The 27,798-nt window shown below is 36.8% G+C and overlaps 2 protein-coding genes across 6 annotated transcripts in view; one reads left to right on the forward strand and one right to left on the reverse strand.

Annotated features, from left to right (window-relative positions):
* The window catches only part of PHYHIPL (phytanoyl-CoA 2-hydroxylase interacting protein like), a gene marked incomplete at its 3' end in the record, with an annotated part of 91,455 nt that extends 76,265 nt beyond the window's left edge, over positions 1-15,190 (forward strand). For both annotated transcript variants that reach the window (XM_082674161.1, XM_082674160.1), the window contains exons 2-5: positions 3,255-3,451; positions 5,336-5,510; positions 9,896-10,013; positions 14,656-15,190. In XM_082674161.1, the coding sequence (XP_082530287.1) occupies positions 3,255-3,451; positions 5,336-5,510; positions 9,896-10,013; positions 14,656-15,190 (1,025 nt within the window). The remainder of the gene's footprint in view (positions 1-3,254; positions 3,452-5,335; positions 5,511-9,895; positions 10,014-14,655) is intronic.
* A 518-nt stretch (positions 15,191-15,708) lies between these two features.
* Positions 15,709-27,798, reverse strand: part of FAM13C (family with sequence similarity 13 member C) — a 132,904-nt gene continuing 120,814 nt past the window's right edge. For 3 of the 4 annotated variants that reach the window (XM_082674165.1, XM_082674164.1, XM_082674162.1), the window contains 4 exons: positions 23,627-23,722; positions 22,102-22,301; positions 20,461-20,562; positions 15,709-17,306 (listed from right to left, as the gene is read on the reverse strand). In XM_082674165.1, coding sequence (XP_082530291.1) covers positions 17,183-17,306; positions 20,461-20,562; positions 22,102-22,301; positions 23,627-23,722 — 522 coding nt within the window. In that variant the 3' untranslated portion in view covers positions 15,709-17,182. The remainder of the gene's footprint in view (positions 17,307-20,460; positions 20,563-22,101; positions 22,302-23,626; positions 23,723-27,798) is intronic. The other variant, XM_082674163.1, reaches the window with a different exon arrangement.

Consider the following 27,798-nt stretch of genomic DNA (forward strand, 5'->3'; position numbering starts at 1 on the left):
CAGCAGTTAGTTGTGATTTTGGTGTTTTTGTAAGAGGAAGTGAGCTCAAGTTCTTCTACTCCACCATCTTGTCCAGAATTGAGGGGCTACTTTTAGTTTGGATGCTTTCTGCCTCTTTCGTCAGTGTGTACTGGCCATTATCCCCTTGATATGGGATGCATAGGTGCAGCGGCCCTTGCATGCTCTCCTGGTATGGCAGGGGCAGTGGTCCGCCCCCAACCATGGGTCTCTCAGTGGCAGCACTGGCTATGTGCCCCCAGGACAGCAGGGGCATCAATGGGCACCTGCTCCTGGGTCTCCCAGTGGTGGCTACGGCCCACGCATTCCCAGGACAGCAGGGACAGTGATTGATGCCTGCTCACCCCCCGTGCATGCTCCCCATGCGGCAGGGGCAGCAACTAGCTTCTGTTCCCAGGTCTCCTAGCTGCGGCAGGGCCCACTCACCCCCAGGACAGTGGGGACAGCAATTGGCGCCTGCGCACAGGTCCCCTAGTTTTGGTAGCAGCCCACGCCCACTTCTGGAGCCCACGATGCCGGTAGCAGCTCATGCCCACCCCAAAAGCTCATATAGTTGGTGTTCTGTTGCCTGAGAGCATGCACACAGGGAAAGAAGCTCCTATGGCAGTCCCACCCTGTCCTCGTGCACCCCCCAGTAATGGTGACCTGCCCCTCTGGCATGCCCAGGTTCTTCCAAATACACCCTCAGTTGCCACAGTCCAGCCTCTTCAGGCTGTCTCCCCACAGGCAACGCTGTTCCTCTCCCTGGGTTTGACCTCTGAAGCCCAAGCTTCAGCACGCAGCCCCCACCCATACCAGTGGATGAGCATCTCAGGCTAGGGAGCACAGGGTGGCAGTAGGTCACTCCATTTTGCCTTCCGCAAACTGGTTGCTGCACTCTCCTCAGAGGCTCTGATGCTCCCCCTCGTCCAGGCTGATCTCCCTGCCGGTGAGGGGACTTCCTAGGGTGTGAGAACCTTTCCTCCTTCACAACTCCCTCCCTGGGGCACAGGTCCCATCCCAACTCCTTTTTCTTTTTTTTTCCTTTTGTCCTTATGTGGAGGTTTTCTTGCCCTTTCGGAAGTCTGAGGTCTTCTGCCAGTGTTCAGTAGATGTTCTGTGCAAATTGTTCCACTTGAAGATGTGTTCCGGATGTGTTTGTGGAAGGAGGTGAGCTCCACATCCTACTCCTCAGGCATCTTGATTCCTCCTCATAATGCATATAATTTGTACAGAAATTTCTGCTATTAGTCCAGAAAGTTTTTCATTTAACGTTGCTTACATTTTAAAGATAACTGCAGTCAGAATAATAGGTTAAAATGTGAGCTTTTATAAATAGAACAAAAATTACTGTTTGTATATTTATTGCCTTTCCCTTTCCCAAGGCCACTAAAGAGATTCCACTTTGTTTCTTCCCTACACTTGACTTCTGAAAGGCTTTAGCAGGAAGCAATTTTGAGATTCTACGAGGGCAGGTGGGGAGGGAAAAAAGGGTGAGGGAGTAATTTTTCTGGGAGTTTTATGGAGTGGGGATCTGGGAAAGCCTGGGTGTGAGGGAGTACGTGAGAGAAGAAAGAAGGATTTTTAAAAGTATTGTTCAAGAAATGACAATAAAGAACTTCAGTTATTTTGAAATTAGTCTTTGACTGTCATCGGGTTCCTCTGGCCACAACACAGCTTGGGATGAGAGAACATAGGTGAATGATTTAATAAGACTGGGAATATCAAAAGATTTCTATCAGTAATTGAGATGGGAGTATGGGGGCAGAGAGCACAAGCTAATATGGAAGTGGAAGGTGTTGCTACGTTGATTGTTGTTCCTTTCAGTTATTGTCGATCAAGATTTGTTTATTCTTTTTATTTATTTATTTTTGGCTCTGTTGAGTCTTCATTGCTGCACGCGGGCTTTCTCTAGTTGTGGCGATCAGGGGCTACTGTTCATTGCGGTGTGCGGGCTTCTCACTGCGGTGGCTTCTCTTGTTGCGGAGCACGGGCTCCAGGTGCATGGGCTTCAGTAGTTATGGCACGCAGGCTCAGCAGTTGTGGCTCAGGGGCTCTAGAGTGCAAGCTCAGTAGTTGTGGCACACAGGCTTAGTTGCTCCACAGCATGTGGGGTCTTCCCGAACCAGGGATCGAACCCATGTCCCCTGCATTGGCAGGCGGATTCTTAACTACTGTGCCACCAGGGAAGTCCCTGTTTATTCTTTTAAGGAACAAATTATGTAGCTGACTTATGACCTACAACTTTTATAACATAAATAACAATTACACTTTTTTTTCTTGGGCACTGAATTTTATGTTGGCTTGGGGGAAGGGAACATAGGAAGGAGAAGTGGAGTAAAATTTCACTCAGTATGTCTTTCCTACATATGAAACAAACTTGGCAAGTCTATATTTTCTCTTTTTGTCCCGTCATCCATCATATTCTGCTCTATAATATTAGCCAAAGTGATAACATTTTCTCTAATTGGAAATGTAGGACATAGTCTGTAAAGTAATTAGACGTCAGATGCGGTCTTCAAGATTTTAATGATATCAATCAACATGGCAGTCATTTTCTTTCTTTTAACCTTATCTATTGTTTCAGCATTCAAAATTAAATTTAGGAAGATACAACAGGTAAAAAGATTCCTAGAGTAATCCTTCACATAGTAACTGTTAAGAGAATGGTCTTTGATATTATTTATGTACGTAGCATAAACATTACATGCTATTTCTATATATAAATTTCCAAAAGGGGGAAGGGAGAGTAATTTTTATTGACTCACTGATACCTCAGATTTTTTTTAAAAGAAACATTGCCTTTATTTGACTGGATTGTTTCATTTCATTATCAACATTTCTGATTTCATCTGGCTTAAAACACCTAGTATTATTACTTTAGAGCAGAATCGATTGGTCATGTAAGAAAAATGGTCGCTTGGGGCCTTTCAGCAGAACCTACCATGTAAGGCTAATCTTTCATAGATTACAAAGATGGATCACCAGTGTTATTGTTTTTATTTCTGTGAACGCAGAAATTGGAAAAGGAATTGAAAACGTAGAGGTGGTAAGGACTAATTCATTTATGCATTTTGTTGGTAATATGATCTTGTAATGATAGTTTTACTATCATTAACTCTCAAATTACTTCATGAACAAAATGAAATCTCAAATTTAGTAATTAGGTGAGTTCAGAAACAGGTACACAGCTAATGGTCTTGCAAACTAGAAAAAATCCATTAGTTGGAAATTATCTGTGCATTGTTTTCTTGCAGGAAACAAATCACAAGACAGTGGCATAGCAGAGATGGAAGAACTTCCCGTACCACATAACATCAAAATAAGCAACATTACGTGTGACTCATTCAAGATTTCATGGGAAATGGATTCAAAATCAAAAGACCGTATTACACACTATTTCATTGACCTCAATAAGAAAGAGAACAAGAACTCCAATAAATTTAAACACAAGGTAAAATTCTAAATATCCTTGTATTCATTTGTATCTTAAAGCTTTCTAAGTATGAGGACATTTTGAAAGAAGGAATAAGGTTCTATTAATTACTAATATGATATATTTGACATTGGGAAGAATAAAAATTATATGTCATTTAAAAGCCCTATTCCTTCAAGGAATTGTGTAAGAAAATGAAATGCCAAATATATGGGTAAAATACATTTTTTTCTGGGAAAGCTGAAATCTTGACTCTCATACAGACATAAAAATTAACATGTGTTAAAGATTTTCCTTAACACATTAATGAGGTAACTGATGAGGTATTACAGCCAATTCAAAGGATGATCCAGAAAAAGACATTTTTATGGATCAGGATATTGAAATAAATGTTTAAGTGGAGGCAAAACTGGTATGGGGTGGGTGAAGAGCAAGGGCAGGCAAGGAGGATTTTACTTCCACTGGGCAAAATTCACTTACATGTACTTAGACAAGAATAACTGAATTGTTATCAGTAGTCTACAAATTACAGAGTTGTAAAATAGATTCCACAAAATCAGAAGATAGCCAGAAGAGTGTGCTGTAGTCAATTCACAGTTTTCCACTGAAGCACACGTTTTTCCCTATAACTGCCAAATGAAGAATGTCATGGCAGCTTATAGACTGTAGGATATTTGTTAAAATACCTAAGGGCTGAAAATTGCTTTATGTGGTCAATTTTATTTTATGGTTTGAGAATAAAAATTAACCTTTAGGTGTTTTAGACATGTAACAATTCTCTGATATTTATTCTCTTACCTGTCTGCTTATCACATATCTTTTCTGATACATACATTCCTTCAGATGTAGCTGTAGAGAGGATAACAGTAATCTGGCTTAAGAATTCTTTCTTATGTTTCAGTATTTTCACTGATATGAAACTGATCTTATTTTAATACTGATAATAAATTTTAACTTGGCAAATCTTTTGGAAGAATTGTCTTATCTGGAAATTATGCATTTTACTAGATGTGCAATTACACATACTAATGGTAAGTGAGGCTTATACACACAGATAAGTGTGACAGAGAGAACAAGATTGATGTCATTATTTTCCCATGTTCCAATTTTAATTATTCCTTCTAGTGTTGGATATCCTCTTTGCTGACATTTGCTTTCTTAAATTAGCTTTGAAATATTTAGTATTAAATGGTGAGGAGTCAAGATTTGACCCCCTTTCTTCATTCCATACTTAAATCTTTGGAAATATAATGAATACTCAACTAGCAGGTTTATTTACCTTATTAATCATTGTTTAAAAATACCTAAACTTTTCTGTGACATATAGGCTCCATACTTGAATACAAGTAAAGCAAATGTTACCTCATTTGTATGTAAAACAGAATCATTTAAAAATATTTATTTAAAAAACATTCTGTCCCTTGACATATAAAATATTTAGTAATGGGCTACTCTGATAAAATTATTGCATAGTATATATTAAACAAATATATTTTAAAATGCTAAATCTGTTGAATTTTTATTTCATGTTTCTGTTTTTTGTATTGTTTTATCATTTAGTATTAGAATATTGCATTTTAAGGAGCATATTAAGGAGTATACAGAGAATAACATTATACTAGAAATCAAGAAAACAAATCCAAGTACATTTGTCATTAGCTTAGCTGTATGATCTTGGCATGTCTCTTGATCAAATTGGGCCTTAATTTTTACATCTGAAGAATAAGAGATTTGAACATAGTAATTGCTAAATATCTTTAAAAAGGAAACTTGTGTCATCAGCCAGGAATTTAATAAGTTACTCCACATTGTTTACAGTTGATTCAAGTTATACTACTAAATTAATTCATTTCCTTCCTCCCTCCCTTCCTTTCTTTCTACTTTCCTTTCTTCCTTGCTTAGGATGTTCCAACAAAACTGGTGGCAAAAGCTGTTCCCTTGCCGATGACTGTCCGTGGACACTGGTTTTTGAGCCCAAGAACTGAGTATACAGTAGCAGTGCAGACCGCCTCAAAACAAGTTGATGGTGATTATGTTGTGTCTGAATGGAGTGAAATTATAGAATTCTGCACAGCAGGTAAGAGAACTGGGTATAAATACAGAAAAAAAAAACACCTTATTTAATAGTTCCTGGAAAACTAATTATAGAAAATACATTCTTTTTTATAATTATGAAGTGATATGTATTGCATTGGTCATTTTTGCATTGCCAGTAGCATCATGTGACAGAACAAATTGATTAGAAGGAGTGGAGGTTCTCAGCAAAAACTGGGTAATGGCATTAAATTACTTCTGTGCTACATGCACAGTCTGATTTTTCAAAGTAAAGGCTTTGCAAATAAAAACTGATGCAGTATAAAAATATACTCAGCATATTTTGCGATTCATTTTGAGAGAGAGAGAGCTTTTTCCTTCCTCTTTTTTCTTTCATTTCTTACTTTCACAGTCTTGAAAGAAAAAAGCCAGGAACATCATTCTCTAATTTAAGGGAATGGAGGCAGATTGCAATGACTTTACCTAGCAGATATGTTACTGGATTTTTGACTTGAATGCTGATAATCTATCTCTAAACTAGTGTCTCGTGTGTGTGTGTGTGTGTGTGTGTGTGTGTGTGTGTGTGTGTGTCTTTGCTTCATTAGAAAGTACTGCATAGGTTCCTTAAAAAACTAAAAATAGAACTACCATACGACCCAGCAATCCCAGTACTGGGCATATACTCTGAGAAAGCCATAATTCAAAAAGAGTCATGTACCACAGTGTTCATTGCAGCTCTGTTTACAGTAGCCAGAACATGGAATCAACCTAAGTGTCCATCAACAGATGAATGGATAAAGAAGATGTGGCACATATATACAATGGAGTATTACTCAACCATAAAAAGAAACAAAATTGAATTATTTGTAGGGAGGTGGATGGACCTAGAGTCTGTCATACAGAGTTAAGTAAGTCAGAAAGAGAAAAACACTGTATGCTAACACATATATATATGGAATCTAAAAAAAAAAAAAATGCTTCTGAAGAACCTAGGGGCAGATCAGGAATAAAGACGCAGACGTAGAGAATGGACTTGAGGACACGGTGAGGGGGAAGGGTAAGCTGGGATGAAGTGAGAGAGTGGCATGGACATATATACACTAACAAAAGTAAAATAGATAGCTAGTGGGAAGCAGCCGCATAGCACAGGGAGATCAGCTCGGTGCTTTGTGACCACCTAGAGGGGTGGGATAGGGAGGGTGGGAGGGAGGGAGACACAAGAGGGAAGAGATATGGGAACATATGTATATGTATAACTGATTCACTTTGTTATAAAGCAGAAACTAACACACCATTGTAAAGCAGTTATACTCCAATAAAGATGTTAAAAAAAAAAAAGGACCTCATAGCCATTTGGGATTGGGATATCTGATGTAGAAAACCCATCCCCTTTGATCTTGAACTGTACCTTAATAGCCCACTGGGTTGTAAATGTTACCATTCATCTTATGCATTTATCTATTTTTTAAATTCATTCAATCAAGAAACAAATATTTATCGAGCACTTAAATAGGTGGTGAAGGGACACAAAAATATCTCTACCTGAACACATCTGTCACCCACTTTTTGTCTCTTAGAGAGAGAGGCTGTTTCAACACACAGGAGCTTGTAGAAAAAGTCATAAAAACAGTTTGCCTCACCTATTGCAGGTTGCCTAGCAACTTTCCCCAGCTGAGGCATCCTTCAGATAAATCAGCTATTTTTTTTCCCATAGCCTCACACTAGATTTATTTCAGACTCAGGATGTGCTTAGCTACTGCTTTATCTCAATATCTTGTTTTCTTCTTAATTTCAAACTCAGTATAAAACTTCTCATGTGGATATGTAGAACGGATGAGAGTTTAATTTTAAGTTAACTTCAAATTTATCTTCAAACCCCTTTTGTTTATTCTATGAGGAAGTTGCTGAGGATTGCAACATTCTTTATTGCTAAGGATCTCAGTGTATTAGAGCAAGGAAAATAGTATCTCTCTGGTACTATATTTCTTCCTAAGATGTCATTGATTATAAGATCCACCATTTTATGTATTACTAAGAAAACATTAATTTATCTTCAAACCCCTTTTGTTTATTCTATGATGAAGTTGCTAAGGATTGCAACATTCTTTATTGCTAAGGATCTCAGTGTATTAGAGCAAGGAAAATAGTATCTCTCTGGTACTATATTTCTTCCTAAGATGTCATTGATTATAAGATCCACCATTTTATGTATTGCTAAGAAAACATTAATTTATCTTCAAACCCCTTTTGTTTATTCTATGAGGAAGTTGCTAAGGATTGCAACATTCTTTATTGCTAAGGATCTCAGTGTATTAGAGCAAGGAAAATAGTATCTCTCTGGTACTATATTTCTTCCTAAGATGTCATTGATTATAAGATCCACCATTTTAGGTACTGCTAAGAAAACATTAAACTGCCAATTAAACTATGAAACTGTTTTCTTATCACATTTATTGTCACATTCATGCCAGAGATGCTAAAATGTGAAAAAAATACATTTTATAATAGATGAAATATGGTATATATCATAGTCCAGTAATCAGTAATTAAATAGTTAAAGATTTCAATGCTGTATTAATAGTGTGTAAAGAATTCTCATGTTTACCTGTATTTGGTGTGTCACATTAGAATTAATATATCCCCTCAACTTTTTTCCTGAATTAAAATTCCTCCTTGGAATCTACCTTATGTTTCACATCTTTCCATTTACTTTTATTGCATCCTACCAGAGAGGTAGACACAGTAAAAGACATGGTATCTTTTGACATTATTTTAATACATGCTATTTTCCATAGGACAGCACCAAACAGCATCATAGTATTTGTTCATTTTTTAAAAAAAGAGCTACTATTTACCTGCTAAAACCCCATTTGACATTAGGGAAAGGCATGAAATAGTATTTTTTCTTTAGCTTAAGGAAGACCTTTGGCATTTTCAGTTCAGAAATATCCATCTATCTAGATGCACACATTCACTCTTTTCTATAATCTATATAACTACATGAGTACATGTTTTATTTCTATGTATATAAAGAAAAACCTTTTTGTCTTCTTTCTTTCCTTTAGATTGATCCCCTATTGCTCTTTTATTCAAATACATCCCATAATTCTTCTAAGGAATTTATGGGGTAAATAATAAGGAAAATGCCAGCTTATTTTAAATGTTCCACAATATTTTTCTATAAATTATATTGCATTTTTATTTTTATGAGTAAAATCTAAGGGGAACTTAGGCTGTTCAAAGCTTGTTGTTTCAGTTTATTAAAATAATTCAGAGCCCTGTTTCACCTAAGCTTTATCAATAACATTGACTGCGTAAATTTTGAGAAAGCTATTTTATATATATTGTCTTTTAATCTAGACATCTAATTCACTCAAAATTTATTGAGCACATATTGTATGCTGTGCACTGTGCAAAGTATTGGAGATAAAACAGAATGCCACTGACTACTTCTAGGCTAATCCACGACAGAGATGAAACCCCATAATAAGTCATAGTTGTCTATATATTTACTTCTTCCTTTAGACTGTGAATTCTTTGAGAGAAAGAAGAATAATTTTTTTATCTTTTAACCTGATCATTTAATTTTGCATGATGCCTTGTACATCATGTTCTGATCTAAATAAATATTTGTTGAGCCACTGAAGCAGTGAGTAAACAAACTATGCTGCCATGAGTAGTTCAACTAGGTTGCTTTTGTTTGAAAAGTCTTAAAATCTTTATAGACCAAAATTTTTGCTTAGATTCTAGTACAGGAGTTTGGCAACAGTCCTCAGTGTTCAAAACAAAAAGTTGGGAAAAGATCAGATTACTCTGAGAGATGCTTTAAACTTTCATGAGTCTTATGTACTCAGAAACTACCAACTAGGAGCCAGAGACCTAGTCTCTAAGTTACTAGCTTTATGAACATTTGGCAAATCATTAAACTGTGACAAGCCTCAATCTCTGCATCAATAAAATGGTCATACTTAATCTACCTTGCCAACCTCATAGATTTAGGGAGTAAATTAAATGAACATTATTATTATTACTCCTTTAAATTCTGTTTGCTATTGCTTGCAGGTTACAAGTTTCTTTTATTTGATTCATCAGCTGATTGAAGAAAGGCTACTATGGTGCTGATAGACATTACTCGGGTTATGCAGAGTCTGTATTCCTAATTTAACATTTTGGTTTCAGGATCTTTAATTTCAACGAGTGAAAAAAATGCAAGGGTATTCATAAAAGCAACCATAAACTATAACAAAAATATTTTTGTAGAAAGAAAAAATGTGCCAAAGACAATGAATGTTTTCTTTTTTAAGTGCAGTTTCCTATTCACTAAGATGAATTTCCTAAAAGTAAATTTTAATAATCTACAATTTATTAAGCATGTAGTTGATACTTTTGATAATGTATTTTTAATAACAGACTTTTTGTTTTTTTCAGACTATTCAAAAGTTCATCTAACACAACTGTTGGAGAAGGCCGAAGTGATTGCAGGACGGATGCTTAAATTTTCTGTTTTTTATCGTAACCAGCACAAAGAATATTTTGACTATATTCGGTAAGAATCCAAACATATATAGACTGATTTGCTTTACTAAGTGCCATTCCAAATTCTAGGCTCAGGTTTCTCTTGAGTCTGCTTCTGTGAAATAGCAATTTTTAATTTTCTTCTCAAAATAATTATACTATGACTTTATTTCCCAGAAAAATTAAGTAGAAAAAATCAGATCATGGGATTTTTTTCCACTTCACTTAGATTCCTTTCCATGATCACTTGTAATACCAGTTCCTGTCTATTTGAGTGGAAGATCATAAACCTCCAGAGTTAAGATTGGTGAGCATGTCTTGTACAGATACACACTCCTCCAGTTCCCAATAACTCAGTGCCTTCTGTCTCATACCAACTACTAAATTTTCTCCTCTTCCTGTGGGTCACTGAAAATGAGAGAATAAAAGGGTGACTGGTTCATGAAACACGGTGAATCAGGTGGGATTTTCGGGCTTCTGCCTACGTAGAAATCTCTCAGCCATTACCTTGGGTTAATTATTCATGAGGAAAATCTCCTTTGTTTACCTTTGAATTCTAGTGTTCAGTAGTATTTCTAAGATATCCTATGTTTGTCCCTGAAAGCAGTTTCCAAGAATTCAAAAGAATTCCATGTCACAAGTAGTTTTAATACTTACAGCCCTTTCATATTTGTAGAAGAAAATTTCAAGAGAGTAAATAGGCAGGTGTGTGTTTTAAAGTGAGACTGAAGCTTTTAAATTGATACAGGTTCTAAAACTTTTACACAGCAATCCCTATAATTTGTCATTTTAAAAGCCTTGATCTCACTTTGTAAACTCTAAAGTATTCTTGACAGGATTTTATGTGAAAAAAAATTAGGAAGTTCTGTTGTGGTTTTTTTGTTTCATAACTCTCCAGTTTTTCTTAAATCAAGATCATGGTTACAGATCTAAATAAACTCCAAGCTGTGGAACATGCAAAGAGAATCAGAGAGAAAGGTGAATTTAGGCATGTGTGTTCTTCAAATTAAGTACTTTGCAATATCATGTATTTTGATATATTTTGATCGTGAAAACTATTCCTGCCTTATGTCTGAATATCCTATAAAGTTCAGTCCATAATTCTGTTTGCTGGCAAATTATTTACCCTTCAATCTATATAATTCATAGTAGATGCCATTCACTAAATTAAGTGAATATGAGCTGAGAGATAGAACACAAATTATTACACTTGTCAACTGTTGAATGGGAATGACCATATATGACTTAACAAAAAAGGTACTTCTTTATATTTGTTAAGCATAAAATTAGAAATAAAAAAGATCCACAGTTGCTATTTTGTTTAACAGTAAATAATACATCAATAGAATAAATAAATACATGTTTGGTACTAGGTTTAGATTCCCGGAACATTACCAGTGTCTATTTTAGGTGGCCACTGGAGGTCACTATTTCTCTGATTTTTCTCTGTCCTTTGGGTGGGAATTGACCTGTTTTCAGGACCTTAGATACTCTAGAATTTGCTCCATCTGTCTTCAAAAATTCTTCCAAGAAGAAAAAAGATAAAGACGGGGAGCATGGAAAAAAATTATTGTATGATTGATTCCAATATACTAGTATAAAAGATGTATTTACTAACAAGGAAATTTACCTTTGTTGGATTTTCTATGATAGTTGTAAAATTCATGTGAGTTATATTTTGATGCAGTATATATACATATATATATAAAATATATACTTGCCAAGGCATGGGTACAGTTTTTCAACATTGCTTTTTTAAAAAGCTCTATTAACTGAAGCCATATTAGCATCAGTGGATCTTGATTTTCTTTAAATCTTCTAGGACTTGTTAAACATTTCTTGTGTCTTCTCGATCTGTGCCTCCATTCTTTTTCTAAGATCTTGGATCATCTTTACGCTGAATTATTTTGGGGGAAGATTGCCTAACTCCACTTCACTTACTTGTTCTTCTGGGTTTTTATCTTGTTCCTTCATCTGGAATATACTCCTCTGCCATCTCGTTTTGTCTGACTTTTCTGTGTTTGCGGTCTCCTTTCCGCAGGCTGCAGGATCGTAGTTTCTCTTACTTCTGGTGTTTGCACCCTTGTGGGTGAGTTTGGGTCAGGGGCTTGTGCAGGTTTCCTGGAGGGAGGGACTGCTGCCTGCCCACTGGTGTGTGGGACTGTGTGTTGTCCCTCTGGTTGACAGGGCCATGTCAAGGGGTGTGTTTAAAGTGGCTGTGAGCTCAGTACAACTTTAGGCAGCCTGTCAGCTGATGGTTGGGGCTGTGTTCTCCCTTTGCTGGTTGTTTGGCCTGAGGCATCCCAGCACTGGAGCCTGCAGGCTGTTGGGTGGAGCCAGGTCTCAGTGCCCAAATGGCCACCTCTCGGAGAGCTCGTGCCAATCAATATTTTATGGGGCCTCCACCTCCAGTCTCCTTGCCCCTCCTCTGCACCACAGCCAACCCAAACCTCCCCAGGAGACCCTCCACAACACACAGGGTGGTCTAGCCCAGGCTCCTGTGGACTCACTGCTTTGTTCTGGGTCCCAGTGTACGGGAAATCTTGTGTGCACCCTCCAAGAGTGCAGTTTCTATTTCCCCCAGTCCTGTGGAGCTCCTGCGCTCAAGCCCTGCTGGCCTTCAAAGCCAAATGCTCTCGAGGCTCCTCCTTCTGATGCCAGACCCTCAGGCTATGAAGCCTGACCTGGGGCTCAGAACTATCACTACTGTGGGAGAAGCTTTGGGATATAATTATTTTCCAATTTGTGGGTCTCTCACCCAAAGGGTATGGGATTTGATTATACCACAGAAGCGCCCCTCCAACCGACTCATTGTGGCTTCTTGTCTTCAGGTGTAAAATATTTTTTTCATCTTTTCCAGTTATATGCCCAGAAGTGGGATTGCTGGATCATATGCCAACTCTATTTTTAGTTTTTTAAGGAACCTCCATACTGTTCTCCATAGTGGCTGTACCAATTTACATTCCCACCAACAGAGTAGAAGGGTTCCCTTTTCTCCACACCCTCACCACCATTTATTGTTTGTAGACATTTTGATGATGGCCATTCTGACTGGTGTGAGGTGATATCTCATTGTAGTTTTGATTTGCATTTCTCTGATAATTAGTGACATTGAGCATATGTTCATGTGCCATCTGTATGCTTCTTTGGAGAAATGTCTATTTAGATCTTCTGCCTATTTTTTTTTATTGGGTTGTTTGTTCTTTATTGTTGTTGTATGAGATGTTTGTATATTTTGGAAATTAAGCCCTTGTCAGTCACATTGTTTGCAAATATTTGTTTCCCAGTCTGTAGGTTGTCTTTTCATTTTGTTTTTGATTTCCTTTGCTGTGCAAAAGCTAGTAAGTTTGATTAGGTCCCATTTGTTTATCTTTGCTTTTATTTCTATTGCCTTAGGAGACTGACATAGGAAAGCATTGGTACAATTTACATCACAAAATGTTTTGCCTATGATCTCTTCTAGGAGTTTTATGGTGTTCTGTCTTATATTTAAGTCTTTAAGCCAGTTTGCATTTATTTTTGTGTATGGTGTGAGGCAGTGTTCTAACTTCATTGATTTACATGAGCCTGTCAAGCTTTCCCAATGCCACTTGCTGAAGAGACTCTTTTCTCCATTATGTATTCTTGCTTCCTGTGTCAAAGATTGACTGTAGATGTGTGGGTTTATTTCTGGGATCTCTGTTCTCTTCCATTGATCCATATGTCTGTTTTTGTGCCAATGCCATGCTGTTCTGATTACTGTAACTTTGTAGTATTGTCTGAAGTGTGGGAGGGTTATGCCTCCAGCTTTGTTCTTTTTCCTCAGGATTGCTTTGGCAATTCTGGGTCTTTTATGGTTCCATATAAATTTTAGGATTATTTGTTCCAGTTCTGTGAAAAATGTCATGGGTAATTTGATAGGGATCACATTAAATCTGTAGATGGCTTTGAATAGTATGGCCATTTTAACAATATTAATTCTTCCAATCCAAGAGCATGGGATACCCTTCCATTTTTCTTACTGTGCCTCCCATTGGTATAACTGAAATGGAAGGGACCAAGGAACAGGAAGAACTGGATGATACAGTCCTAGCCCACAGTGGAAGGTGAAAAGGGTAGAGAATAGATCTGAGAGTGGGGTAAAGGGAGATAACCACCTCTGTTGTAAGGAAAATGTAGGCAAGAGGGCCTGATTAGTAAACTGTGTCTGGGTAAAAAAAAAAACTAAAGCAAAAAAAGAAACAAGATGCTTTTGTACCAATGTACATGGACAACATTCATTTTAGATCTAAATTCTGGCATACTTTAAAGAAACATTCAACATATTTAACCAGTATTGTTAATCCAGTTTTCTCTTCACCAAGCCACTTCTGAAATCCAGTAGGCATATAATGGATGTGGTTTCAGCCATAAGATTTCTAATTTCACTTTGGTTTTCCTGGTCAGGAAATTTATTATGTAAAAGACCTCTGAGGTTTGTAGCAGAGCATCCTTACCTTAGAGTCAAGGCTAAAATTTAGCCTTCTATAGGAAATGTTAAACAATGCATTCTCCTTGATCTGATGGTAGGATGGATGAGCACTCAGGCTTTTAATAGTAGACAGTAGACCTTTAGGCCTATCACCATTAAACTCTGTAAATCAGTAGCTTTACCACTGTCATACCAAGCAGTGACCATTTATTTTCTCTTGCAGAGAACATCATGGGAATGCTATGCAGCCCTCTGTCAAGGATAACAGTGGTAGCCATGGCTCTCCTATCAGTGGAAAATTAGAAGGCATCTTCTTCAGCTGCAGCACTGAATTCAATACTGGGAAGCCACCCCAGGATTCACCTTATGGAAGATACAGGTTTGAGATTACAGCAGAAAAACTTTTTAACCCCAATACTAACTTATACTTTGGGGACTTCTACTGTATGTACACTGCTTATCATTATGTGATTCTTGTCATTGCCCCTGTGGGATCACCAGGAGATGAATTTTGTAAGCAGCGCCTTCCTCAACTAAATTCCAAGGATAATAAATTTTTGACCTGCAGAGAAGAAGATGGGATGCTGGTTTACCACCATGCCCAGGATGTCATTTTAGAAGTCATTTACACTGACCCTGTGGATCTTTCTCTAGGCACTGTGGCAGAAATCACTGGTCATCAGCTTATGAGTTTATCTACTGCAAATGCAAAGAAAGATCCCAGCTGCAAAACCTGTAATATTAGTGTTGGACGTTAATGCCCACTTTTCTTAGTCCCCTTTCTTCCCTTAGGAGCACTGATCCTCTGTTGTCCATTTTCATCACCAGATGTCTTCCACTGAAGCATGCACATGCCGCTCTCACCAAAAGCAAACTGCCACTTATCAAATTTCATTCAGAGCTGTTTTAGTGTTTCCTATTCCCTACCCTTCCCCCTCCTTTCAATGCCGAAATATCCTAAGTTGTCCTTCTGACACTCTGTTGCCTAGATGCTGCAATGTTTTAATTTTTCCTTTATGCCAAACATAACCAATTATATAAACTGCTTTAGCAAAATACAAAGTAATGGAAAATAATGGCTTATAAATGGTGTTTAAATATGCACTCATTTTAATCTACTGAGCAAATATTGGGATTATTCCAAACCGCATGAAAGGGTGTAATTGCAGCATGAATTAAATCTTGAAGCCTAGAATTGTCAGCACTTCCAACTTGTTGTTTGACAGTGTTATTTATGTTATTTATATTAGCTAACAGGAAACAACTACTGTGTTTCAACATAATAAATATAATAGAAAAATATTTTATTTGTATTGTATAAAATATTTACAATCTTATAGAATATATAGAGTTACATTTTAATAGCAATTGTATACATGTCACGAAACCATTTCCCTTATCAAAGATGTAGTTTGTAAACCTCAAATAGTTGTGTATCTGTTCTGTTACAAGTAGATGACTTTAATTAAACAAATTTATGAAGGACATTATTCTGATTTATAAAATATCAGGTAAATACAGAGAAAACAACAAGCCTCTGAAATAGTCTGCTTCAGAAATAGTCAATATTCTTCCCATCCAAACTATGTGAAAGTGTGAATGTGTTCAACACCATGCTTAAACATTACAGAAAAGAGAAATATAAACATGGTTGGTACAAGAGAAAATGTAGACCTCTTACTTAGTTTTACAAAAGCAAAAGTAATAAACAGGTGATTGGTTTAGTACAAAACTGCACACGCTAAAGTGGATGAAGCAAATAAAATATCCTGGCTTCTTTCCCAAGGTGTCATAGCAACAATTTCTAAACCTTTCATTTTATACAGAATGGAGAACAACTATATAGTTCATGGGAAAGTTTTTTGACTTCACAAAGTATAGACCTTGGAACATTAAAAAAAAAATTTCCAATGGAAAAATAGTTATATAATCTTATAGTAAACAAAGATTAGCAATCATAACTATGATCACATTAGATTATATACTACAGACACATCTATCCAAAATACCTATTTTCAAATTTTAATATAATATTTTATTTTAATATAAACATCTGTTATATAGACAAAGATAATTCACAAAGTACATGCTATCAGAATGAACTTTGGTAATCAGAAATGTAAAATTTTAAGTAACAGATAAAATAATGTGCTATTTTTATATAGAAATAAAAAATTATCAGTGACACAGTCTCGTATATTTTAGGGTGCTGAAAGCCTAGCAGATTTAAGGAACAAGGTAGTAGATTTTTTTTTATCACTTAAAAATCTATTAGAAGTTTCAAATAAATTACATTCTTACTAGCTGTATTCCTTCCTACATAAAATAAAGTTTCTTTTCTTCCTCTTACTGATTTTTTAAAATTATGCTCTTTTCCATATATCAATATAAGCAATCTTTGGACACTAAGTAGACTTTCTTAACCAGTAGCCCATTTAACAGGTGGATGCTTTGTGTTATTTAGATTTGATAAAATAGATGTTTTCTGAAATAATTATATTGACTGTGCATTTTCTCCCTGGCCTGGAGAAGACTGAATTTTATTTTCCAATTATACTGTTCCTTGTTGTATCTCCTCCCTTTTTAATCCCTTCTACTCATTTATAATTACACTTGCCATCCATTCTTAAAAACAGCTAATACACTAAAGTGCTTCAATTTTCATTTGTCATAACTACTTAGCAAGAACGGCAGAGGAAAATAAACTTGACTTATCTTGGGTCAAAGTGATCACAAACATTTCCTGAACCTCAAATAGTTTTGGCCACATCTTGCTTGCTGATGAGGACCTCTAATAGTCTCAGTTTGGCTTTTATATGCTTGTATTCGTAGTACTCATCTGCCATTGGTATCCTATCTTCCTTTTGTGGACTTCTGCAAAAAAGAAAATATCGTCCATTAGTTAATAATGAACCAAGTCATTAAAAATCCTTTTCTAACTCTTACATGAGAAAAGTACAGGGTAGCAGTTTCCACTTGATTTTTTCATCATGTCTTTTTTTCCCTTCCCTTTTACCTTCATTCACTCCCTCTTCCACATGTTACTAGGTTTCAATGTAACAGTACTCTGAGAAGTTAAATATTTTAAGTGTTTTGCAAATATATCCAGCGCATAAACATATAACGTTGGGGCAAGTGAAAAGTTCCGAGGGAAATAAAAACCAGAACCCTCAAGGCATTCTTATCTAGTCATTCTCCCATGATCCATGCCTGTGTAGAATGTTCAGCCCTTACAGTGATAGTTGCATTTTAAAATATTAACTTAAAGATACAACAGAAATTACATTAACAGAGATAACTTATAAATTTATGGTAATAGGAGAAGAAACTAAGTAGTTAACCTTACAAACATGAACTATTTCTAAGTTTTCCTGTAATTATAATACCTAACTCTGCTAATGTACAGTAGAAGAATCACTGAGAAGTTTTTTTAAGGACTTTGAGTCTAAATTTCAGTGGTCCTCTTTGCACACTATTTGTACTAAGACTAGGCATATGATGCACATATTTTTATACATATGACTTCTAACTACCAGATGTTCTTGACACTTATTTTGAAGAATAATTGGATAGCATCTGGAGTTAAAACCATTGCCTTCCCAGAAAAATACATCGCCAGGATATGCTTTCTAAAGGAAAGTAGTTACTTCAGGATCTCAGAAGGGTCTTTCCTCCTTTGTTAATAAAGATGGCCAACTGCTTTTAAAATATTTCCAACCATGACTTTGAAATACAAGGGGTGGGTACACAGGTGAGGTCACCACAATTGCCACTGAATATAAATACAGATACTCTCCAGTATTAGTATGGCTGAAAACACTTAATATTTTACCTACACCCCTTCTCTTTTCCCAGTACTGATAAAGATACATTTATATTACTTCCAAATAAAAGAACAGCTAATCTATAAAGATTCCCTAAGAATGCAGTTACCTACTTATGTTTTAACACTACATATACTGCCCTGAAATTTCTAGTTCAGAACTCAGAACAGCACACAAATCTTTGGACACGGTTCCTCTTAAATGCTGTCTCAATTATTTAACATAATTGCTTTGCCTCCCTTCAGTATTCTGAGCCAAACTTATCAACTGGGTGTCTAAATACCACCTTAATTTGTGTTAACATATCTAAGTGAAGAAATGTTCTAATTTATAGGGAAATAGTATAAGCTATTATGCAATTGTCCCTGGTCCTTCATACTCCATTTTAGCTAATAAACAAGAGTTCATTGGCTAGAGTGAAAATTTTTGCTAAGTATTTCCTTAAGCAGTTTTCTCATTATATAAAACATACTGAAGTGTTTAGCACAGTTCCTGGCTCATAACTGTTAATGTCATATCTAGATAATTATGCTTCTCACATGATGAATGTTACCAAGAACACTTATAGTACCTTAAAATTTTTAGTAATCCATTTGCCTGGTTATTTTAGCTATGTACAGTTAACCCTTCCCAATGAAATATTTTAGGAAAACAAGATCCATATTTCCTAGCCATTCAACCATTTGATTTTACTTGTAATATAGCACTACTTCTGCATTTAGTTTAAGTGTATTGCCACAAGAGGGCATATAACCTCAATCAAGTATTAGGCATATCTGAAGTGAGTTTAGGACTCACTGGTGCATTAGAATGCCATACACATAACATAACTAACTTCCCTGTATATCAAAGGCATGCCAAGTTCCATTGCAGACCCATTTGGCAGGACTAGTTAACATACTGGGAAGCTCTCAAACTCTTTAAATTTCTGGGTTCAGATAGGTTAAAAAAAATGTAAAAGTTGTATGGAAATTTTGTAAAGGAAAAAATGGAAATGGAAAAAGAAAACAAATTATGTTTTATATTCTAAATTTAACAACTGTGTAACATTTCTCACTAGATAACATCAGCAGAAAGGTAAGTAACTTGGACTTATAACAGTCAACTTGAAGATTCCACTAGAAAACTAGGTGGGTTACATCTGTACTTGCTAAATGCAAAATGTTTGAGAGGTCCAGTCCTAGTGAACAGCCCTGGAGGACTGAAATAGAAAGTTACTGACTAAGAGGTGAGTAGACCAAACTTTCAGGATGCTTTTAGAAAACAGTCTCTTCTCCATCAGGGCAGCCCTCAGGCTGCTGAAATCAAAGCGATTCAAGAAAGGCAGATACCTAGATGGAGAAGAATACTGAGGAGCCAGTGTATCACAGACTCCTACCTCTGCCACCCTAATAACTCCGTGACTTTGGCAAAGTTACACCCTTTAAAATTTTTTTAGACTGACGTTCCACACGACAACTATAGCTTCCCAAAGTTATCCCAGGAACTCTAAGTATTTCCTCTTCCAACTGTGGAAACAGGCTCAGGATAGCTAATTGGCTTGTCTCTGTCTCTTCCAGAACTAGATTAATAATCCTTTTCTCATGATTTTATATATATGCAAATATATAATTTTGTTCACAATACACCAAAATTTAGAAGAAACTAATGGAGTGCATAGTGAGACTGGGTTGACACAGAAAAAGAGAGGATATAGCTAAACATTTATTTAAGGGATAGAAAGAATAGGAATGAACTCTTGACCAAATCCTGAAATAAAATAATTAAGGGCAGATCCTGAAGCTTAAAGAATATATTTAAAGCAAATGAAGAATTATTTAATAAAGTAGGGAGTAACCTGTAGAACTAAGTAACCAAGAACAAAGAAGTTATATGGGATGAAACATTAAATATTATAGTTTTTTTTAAAGGTTTAGGTACATTCAATTGTAATGAGATTTATTATGCAAAGTTAGGGATTTGGGGAGTTCATCTTTTATTTTTTAAAGCTTTGCTGTCTCATACTTGATAGTTACAGCCTCCCATAAAACATACCCAATAATGATACTACCCAAATGTTGCATTAGACAAATCCTGGGTCTAAGTCACTTTGGAAATTATTTATGTCTTATATAAAGTCACTGTTCCTGAAAAAATTACAGCTCACTCTTAACAGCAGTTCTCTAGGAAATATTAGCTTAAAAAATATCTCTGCCCACACTTACCTTCCTGTTTGTTTAAAAAACTGTTCCTCAAATTCTCTTAAGGCTTTCCGAAGTCTCTTCTTGTCAGCCCTAGTTTCTCGGAGATGGTCAAGAAGTACAGGCCTGTATCAGGTAAAATATATACGCTCTGGCATAACTGAGAGCTCATCATGAGCAGAGTTACCGATTTAGCAAAAGCATATTATGATACAGAAGTGTTCTGCCTAGAAGTGTGTCTTTTGAATAAATATGACACATGTAGAGCGTGACCATAGGGGAGCACATCACTGAGAACATTACTTGATGAAAATAATGTCCTAGGAAAATGGAAAGGGCAGACAGGAGGCAAGCAGACTGAGTCCATTATAATAAGTGGTGAGGGTAAAGGCCACATGAATACATGGGGGAGAGACAGACATTTTGGAGGAATACTCATCAGTATTTGGTGATAGACTAAACATAAGAGGCACAAAAGGGAGAGATCTGAAAGAAAATTCTACCCTTAAGCTAAAGTATAGAGGGAATGGCAAAACCCTTAGGAATGAAACAAAGACCCAGAGAAAGCTATACTTATGTCACAGATTCTACTCACTTCATTCTAAGACAAGAGAGAAAAGTCATATACTTCAGAGCAGGAATTTTTATCTGGGGAACTTGTGTCTGGTTCCAGAAAGTTTGTGAACTCCCTGAAATGATATATGGGCATTTTCTAAAAAGTAAAAAATTCCATTGCTTTCAAAAAAGTCCAACACCCCCCAAGAAGTTAAGAACAGCTGCTTTAGAACAGCCAGCCAGCCAGCCAACCAACCAAGAAAGAAAGAGAAGAAAAGGAGGGAAGAAGAAAAGGAGAGAGGGAGCCAGGGAGGGAGGGAAAGAGGAGGAAGGGGAGGGAAGAAGGAAGGATTGATGTTCTGCTTCCAAACAGGTCACTCTTCTCTGGGCTGAAACTGGGGTACCAGCTGATATATGCACACTAAAATCTCAGCTTGCAACCTAGTGCTTGGTCTTGCCTCATATTTATGGGGACTCCATCCCTATCTTGGGGCATATACTCACCACACTATTATACATGTTAAAGAAAATCTCATGATCTGGCCTGTAATATACAAACCAAAGAAGGCCAAATGATCAAGAGGAGTGTCAGCTACTGAATAATGATAATAACAACAATACTACTACTAATGAAAATCCAAATGGCTCCTGACTGAGTGGCCATGAGGAGAAAAATGTCAGCTCATTTACTTAAGTCCCAGTCTGGAGAAACCATTTTATCTAAATAGAATAGACTAAGATAAAGGCCCTGACAACTGCTGACCCAGCACAGGATCCCAATTCCTTTTGGTCCAGCATTTTCAAAGGCCAGCTCTGCTTTACACACTGCCAAGCATTAGATTGCTGCCAGACCCTGCTGAAAAGATGTGCAAGTGTAGCAAATGGACCATTAGCATTTATGACATCCTTGGGACCTTATTGGGAGCCTTGGTTCCTCATGGCTTTGTCGTCTCAATTTTCCTGTTAAAAGGATAACCAGATTATGCTTTCTGCTGGATAGCATTTTTTAGAGCGTGTACTAGCTCTTCTGCATTTTGTGTGTACGAACATATAATGTCCCCCAGACCAGAAGGAGTTAAAGGAGACTCCACACTGAGGAGTCACACTCACATGGTGGCCTCATGTAAATTGGACATGGAGAGAGCTGGTTGTTTGATTTCTTTCTTTTCATCTGGTAGCAGGAGCCTAACAGGCTCAGTCTCATTAGAGTAGGTGAGGTGGTCGCCAATAGGAAGGTGGGATGCTGGGTTTGGCAAAGAAAGTTGTTGGCTTCCCTGTGGACAGTCTTCATCAGAGTCTTCTTCCTCCTGCTTATCATAGGAAGAATTAAATAAAGTTACAAAATGCTAAGTGCCTCTTCAGGAGGCAAAACCAGGAAGGGGAACCATAAATAAACACAATGAAAACAGTAGATGATCCCTGTGCCTACTGGGAATCAAGAAGAAAGCAACCAAGAGGAACTCTTGCTCAGTTGCATCAAAAACTTGCAGAAGTTAATGAGCAAAGAAGCACCCATCCTGGGCTAAAATGCTCACCAAGTTCAGATCTCTCTGCTGGGCCAAAGCAGGCACAGACGTCTAGGATATGTTCCGATCTGGGCTGCATTGCCTAGTAATTCTTCCCTTTCACCCAGGCCTTCTGGGCCCCAGCTTCTTAACAGTTATATGGGTTAGGATGAGATGGACCATAGACTTCTTTTGTCATCCAGTAATACCCCAAATCAGGTCCTGGTGTGGGCCACTTTCAGATACAGAGAATACTCAGATAACTGACAAATTCATGGAAGAGCTCTATGAAGGCCAAAACAAAATCGAGTTACTGCTTAACCTGTTCAGGTAATGCTTATCACAACCAAAAGATTTTCTTGCAAGGAAATCTGAAAATCATACCCCATTTTAAATTATGCTTCCTTAATTGGAAAATTTCAAAGAGTATGAATCACTATTGTCTTTGTCTTTAGAGCTGTGAAAATATAAATGTACTAAAGTATACTTAAATTTGAATTTGTTAATATTTCTTTTAATATTGATATCGTGAGCAAGTGACTGTTCTAATATTGATGGAGTAGGATGTGTGGTGCTTTTCAAGTTCTGTATTCCCATAAATCATTCTTTATTAAAAGTAGTCTAACTCAGTTTCAGTATTCATATTTTCTATTGAAATAAATCTACTTATATCTTGCACAGAGATGGTCAAATGGTACCAAAAACAAATGCTGCATTATATCAAGGAACATACTATCAATTTTATTATTAAAGGAGAAGAATTAACAACACATAGACTAGAACAGCTCTGTTCTGTCTAGCTGTGTTGTTGTAAATTAGGTAATGCCAAACTAAAATCCATCAGTTGTTCTCCTCACCCAAGCAATGAAAGCAAGTGTAATAACTGGCTTCAAAGATAGAATTGCTATCTATTCCTGTTTCACAATAGTTTTAATTATCAGCCACTGTTAAGTATAGTACTAGAGTTGAGGGAGACCACGTTTCTACTTTGTGAAAAAACAACTGGCCTTGTTAGCAGCATATCTTGCAAAGAAGGCTCCTTTATAACTCTCATGGTGCTGCCTCCCTAACTAAACATCAATACAAAGCACAAGGACAGATTTCTAGTTAATGCAAACATCCCGACTTACAATTGTTGGAATAAGGGAAGGCGTGGACAAGATTTGCTTGATAATTCTGTATCTGTCATAAAGAGGCTTTATGAGGTTCTTGTCTTGCTTAGTTACCTGGAAAACATGAATAATTATTGTTCCTTTCTCGAACAAGAATGAAAACACATCAATGTTTTTAGCAGGCCAAAAAAAAAAAAAGTTTTGAAGCCTCTAAGGGATTACAATACTAAAATGCAACAGTAATCTTAAAAAGGTAAGTCATTTTTAAGACACCGTGTGAAGCACATGCCAATTTTCTTCTAGGAAAGTTTCTTAAATGATAGGTCCAAGTTTAGAAATACGTTTTTAAAGCTTACTGAAGGACTCCTCAATGTTTAAATGGTAAGGACCCTGTTTTTTAATTACTTCCTCATTCTTAAAAAACCAATGGGTGATCCAAGAGCTATTGATTTTTCTTCTGAAACATGTATTTTATCTGACTTTCAAGATCTTTCATATCTACAGACACCAGCCTTGTCCAGGTCTTCATCACTACATACTTGGATTATATGCTAGCTTACTGGATAAATCTGACATAAACTAAATATTTTGGATAAAACAGTTAACCTCTCTGAATTCTCAATTTCCTACCTATACAACAAGTTGTATAGGTAGAATTGGAGTTGAAGTTGGAGTTAAAAAGTTCCTTCCAACCAAAAAACTTCATAACCTCTTGTTTACTGATGTATTCTATTACCCTGCTGCTCTTTGACTCATCCCTAAGCACCATTTTTAACATGTCACAAAGTACATAAAATTTTAAACTGTTTCCTACTTATCTATTAATCATCTACCTACCTACCTATCCCAACCTATCTACCTCTCCAGCCAAAATGACCAAACTCCTCTGCTTGCCTTCATTTTCCTCCCTGATGTGTGTCCTGCATTAAGTTTTCTACATATTTACCACAAACAACCTCCTTTTCATTCTAGTCCAATGGTTCTCACTCAGCAGGTAGTGGGAAGGAAATGGTAGAAATAGCACATAGCATAATTGCCCAAGTGTCCTATCTGACTCTTCCTTCCAGATCCCCTCTGAGAATCTGAAGGAAAAGAAAATGACTCAAGCAGGTGTATTTTTTAAGCTTTCTAGTTATTCTCATGCTACCTTACCCCCATACCAGTTGAGAAACATTCTGGCCCTTTTTTTTTTTTTTTTAACATCTTTATTGGAGTATAATTGCTTTACAATGGTGTGTTAATTTCTGCTTTATGACAAAGTGAATCAGTTATACATATACATATGTTCCCATATCTCTTCCCTCTTCTGTCTCCCTCCCTCCCACTCTCCCTATCCCACCCCTCTAGGTGGTCACAAAGCACCGAGCTGATCTCCCTGTGCTATGCGGCTGCTTCCCACTAGCTATCTATTTTACTTTTGTTAGTGTATATATGTCCATGCCACTCTCTCACTTTGTCACAGCTTACCCTTTCCCCTCCCCGTATCCTCAAGTCCATTCTCTGTGTAGGTCTGTGTCTTTATTCCCGTCTTACCCCCTAGGTTCTTCATGACCTATTTTTTTTTTCTTAGATTCCATATATATGTGTTAGCATATGGTATTTGTTTTTCTCTTTCTGACTTACTTCACTCTGTATGACAGACTCTAGGTCCATCCACCTCACTACAAATAACTCAATTCTGTTTACAAAGCTACAGTAATCAAGACAGTATGGTACTGGCACAAAAACAAATATAGATCAATTTAACAGGATAGAAAGCCCAGAGATAAACCCACGCACATATGGTCACCTTATCTTTGATAAAGGAGGCAGGAATATACAGTGGAGAAAAGACAGCCTCTTCAATAAGTGGTGCTGGGAACACTGGACAGCTACATGTAAAAGTATGAGATTAGAACACTCCCTAACACCATACACAAAAATAAGCTCAAAATGGATTAAAGACCTAAATGTAAGGCCAGGAACTATCAAACTCTTAGAGGAAAACACAGGCAGGACACTCTATGCCATAAATCACAGCAAGATCCTTTTTGACCCACCTCCTAGAGAAATGGAGATAAAAACAAAAATAAACAAATGGGACCTAATGAAACTTCAAAGCTTTTTCACAGCAAAGGAAACCATAAACAAGACCAAAATACAACTCTCAGAATGGGAGAAAATATTTGCAAATGAAGCAACTGACAAAGGATTAATCTCCAAAATTTACAGGCAGGTCATGCAGCTCAATAACAAAAAAACAAACAACCCAATCCAAAAATGGGCAGAAGACATAAATAGATATTTCTCCAAAGAACATATCCAGATTGCCAACAAACACATGAAAGAATGCTCAACATCACTAATCATTAGAGAAATGCAAATCAAAACTACAATGAGATACCATCTCACACCGGTCAGAATGGCCATCATCAAAAAATCTACAAACAATAAATGCTGGAGAGGGTGTGGAGAAAAGGGAACACTTGCACTGCTGGTGGGAATGTAAATTGATACAGCCACTATGGAAAACAGTATGGAGGTTCCTTAAAAAACTACAAATAGAACTACTATACGTCCCAGCAATCCCACTACTGGGCATATACCCTGAGAAAACCATAATTCAAAAAGAGTCGTGTACCAAAATGTTCATTGCAGCTCTATTTACAATAGCCAGGAGATGGAAGCAACCTAAGTGTCTGGCCCATATTGATCTTCCTTTTCTCTGAACTTCTCTGTGTCTCACTGTCTGGGCCTTAACTGTTTTCTGTGTTTCAGTTTTGTCTACCCAAATAAATTATATCACATATTTCTTCAAGTTCTCACAGTACCCAATGTATCCCCTTTCCTACTACCCATCTAACAACCCAGCTTTATATGCAAAAGTAGTATAATTTTTAGAGGTCTTTTCTTTCAGTAGAAAGACCACCTCTCTCTGTAGAGCATTTTAAGTATTGGTTAAGTAACCCCAAGAGCCTTTCATTTTCTAGCTCAATCATTCCTTAAACATTTTCTTAGTCATGACACATTTTTACACAGAAAATAAAAAATTATTTCATATATTCCATGGGATTTTAATAGGTGACAAAGAAAAATAAATCTCTAAGTTCAGAAAATACTGAAATAATGTTTTTTATTCAGTATCTTATTGGGACTTATATTCCATAGAAAGCTCTTCAGAAAATGATGCATTTAACTATTATTGGCATCTCTATTACAGTTTGATTTTTTTGGTTTTATTTATTTTTACTATATTTTCTGGATTCTAGAAAAGCTAAATTTAGTCTTAGAAAAAGAGTGACCAAAAAGCAAGTTAGAATGATGAATGCCATTATAGAAAAGTTCCTTCCACAGATGCTAGATAAAAGTCGGGGTACAGGTACAATGTATGGCACTCATCTTTCACTCTCATGATTCTATGATTTTACTTTTAGGATCATTATTAAAGTAATCCCCAAAGACAGATGTGAGGGTTCAATGGCCGTAAGTACAGGACTTCAATGCCATAAGTGCTTATCCTCAAATATATGTGCACAGGAAGGCATGCTGCCTGAAGAAGAAGGGTTAGTGGTGAGATTATGTGCCAGGAGCTGTCTTCTACTCAGGGGCCTATGGACACCAGCTATTATGAGGCCTGCAATGTCAATCTTCATGGTGGAAAATGAGTCAAGACGTAGGCTCTGCAGGATAGGTACCTCAAATCTAAGGGGCAGAAATACATTAGATTTTGCTGTTCCTCGGCCACTTTCTACTAAGAATCAGACCATTCTCTCCTCTTAATTCAATGGCTCTGTTTCTGAAGTGCATCCTCCCTCCCTAATTCTGCATATTGGTGGCTGACTATGGTATGTTAGTAGTATCTAACATGATTTTTATTTAAATGGAGAAAACAACGACTGTCTTGAATAACCTGAAAGAGCCAGAGAGAGATATCCAGCGCATGAATGGGTTGTCAGATTTTAAAGATAAATATAAGGAGGTAAACCCCAAAGCTAATTATCCCTACTTCCTGCTCCTCCATTTTATATGGCATCAGAAGAAATGTAACTTAAAGGAGGTTGAGCAAGAAGGGACTGTTCATAGAACAAAATTTGATATACTTTGTTGATAGCTTGACAATTCCGTCATGAAAAACTCCTGGCCCCCTATCCAGTAGGTTACTCGAATTATCAAGATCTGGAATAGTACCCCCCAAACAAGCTGGCTTTCCA

Source organism: Grampus griseus (genome assembly GCF_964374135.1).
Source record: "Grampus griseus genome assembly, chromosome: 16".
Taxonomy (NCBI): Eukaryota; Metazoa; Chordata; class Mammalia; order Artiodactyla; family Delphinidae; genus Grampus; species Grampus griseus.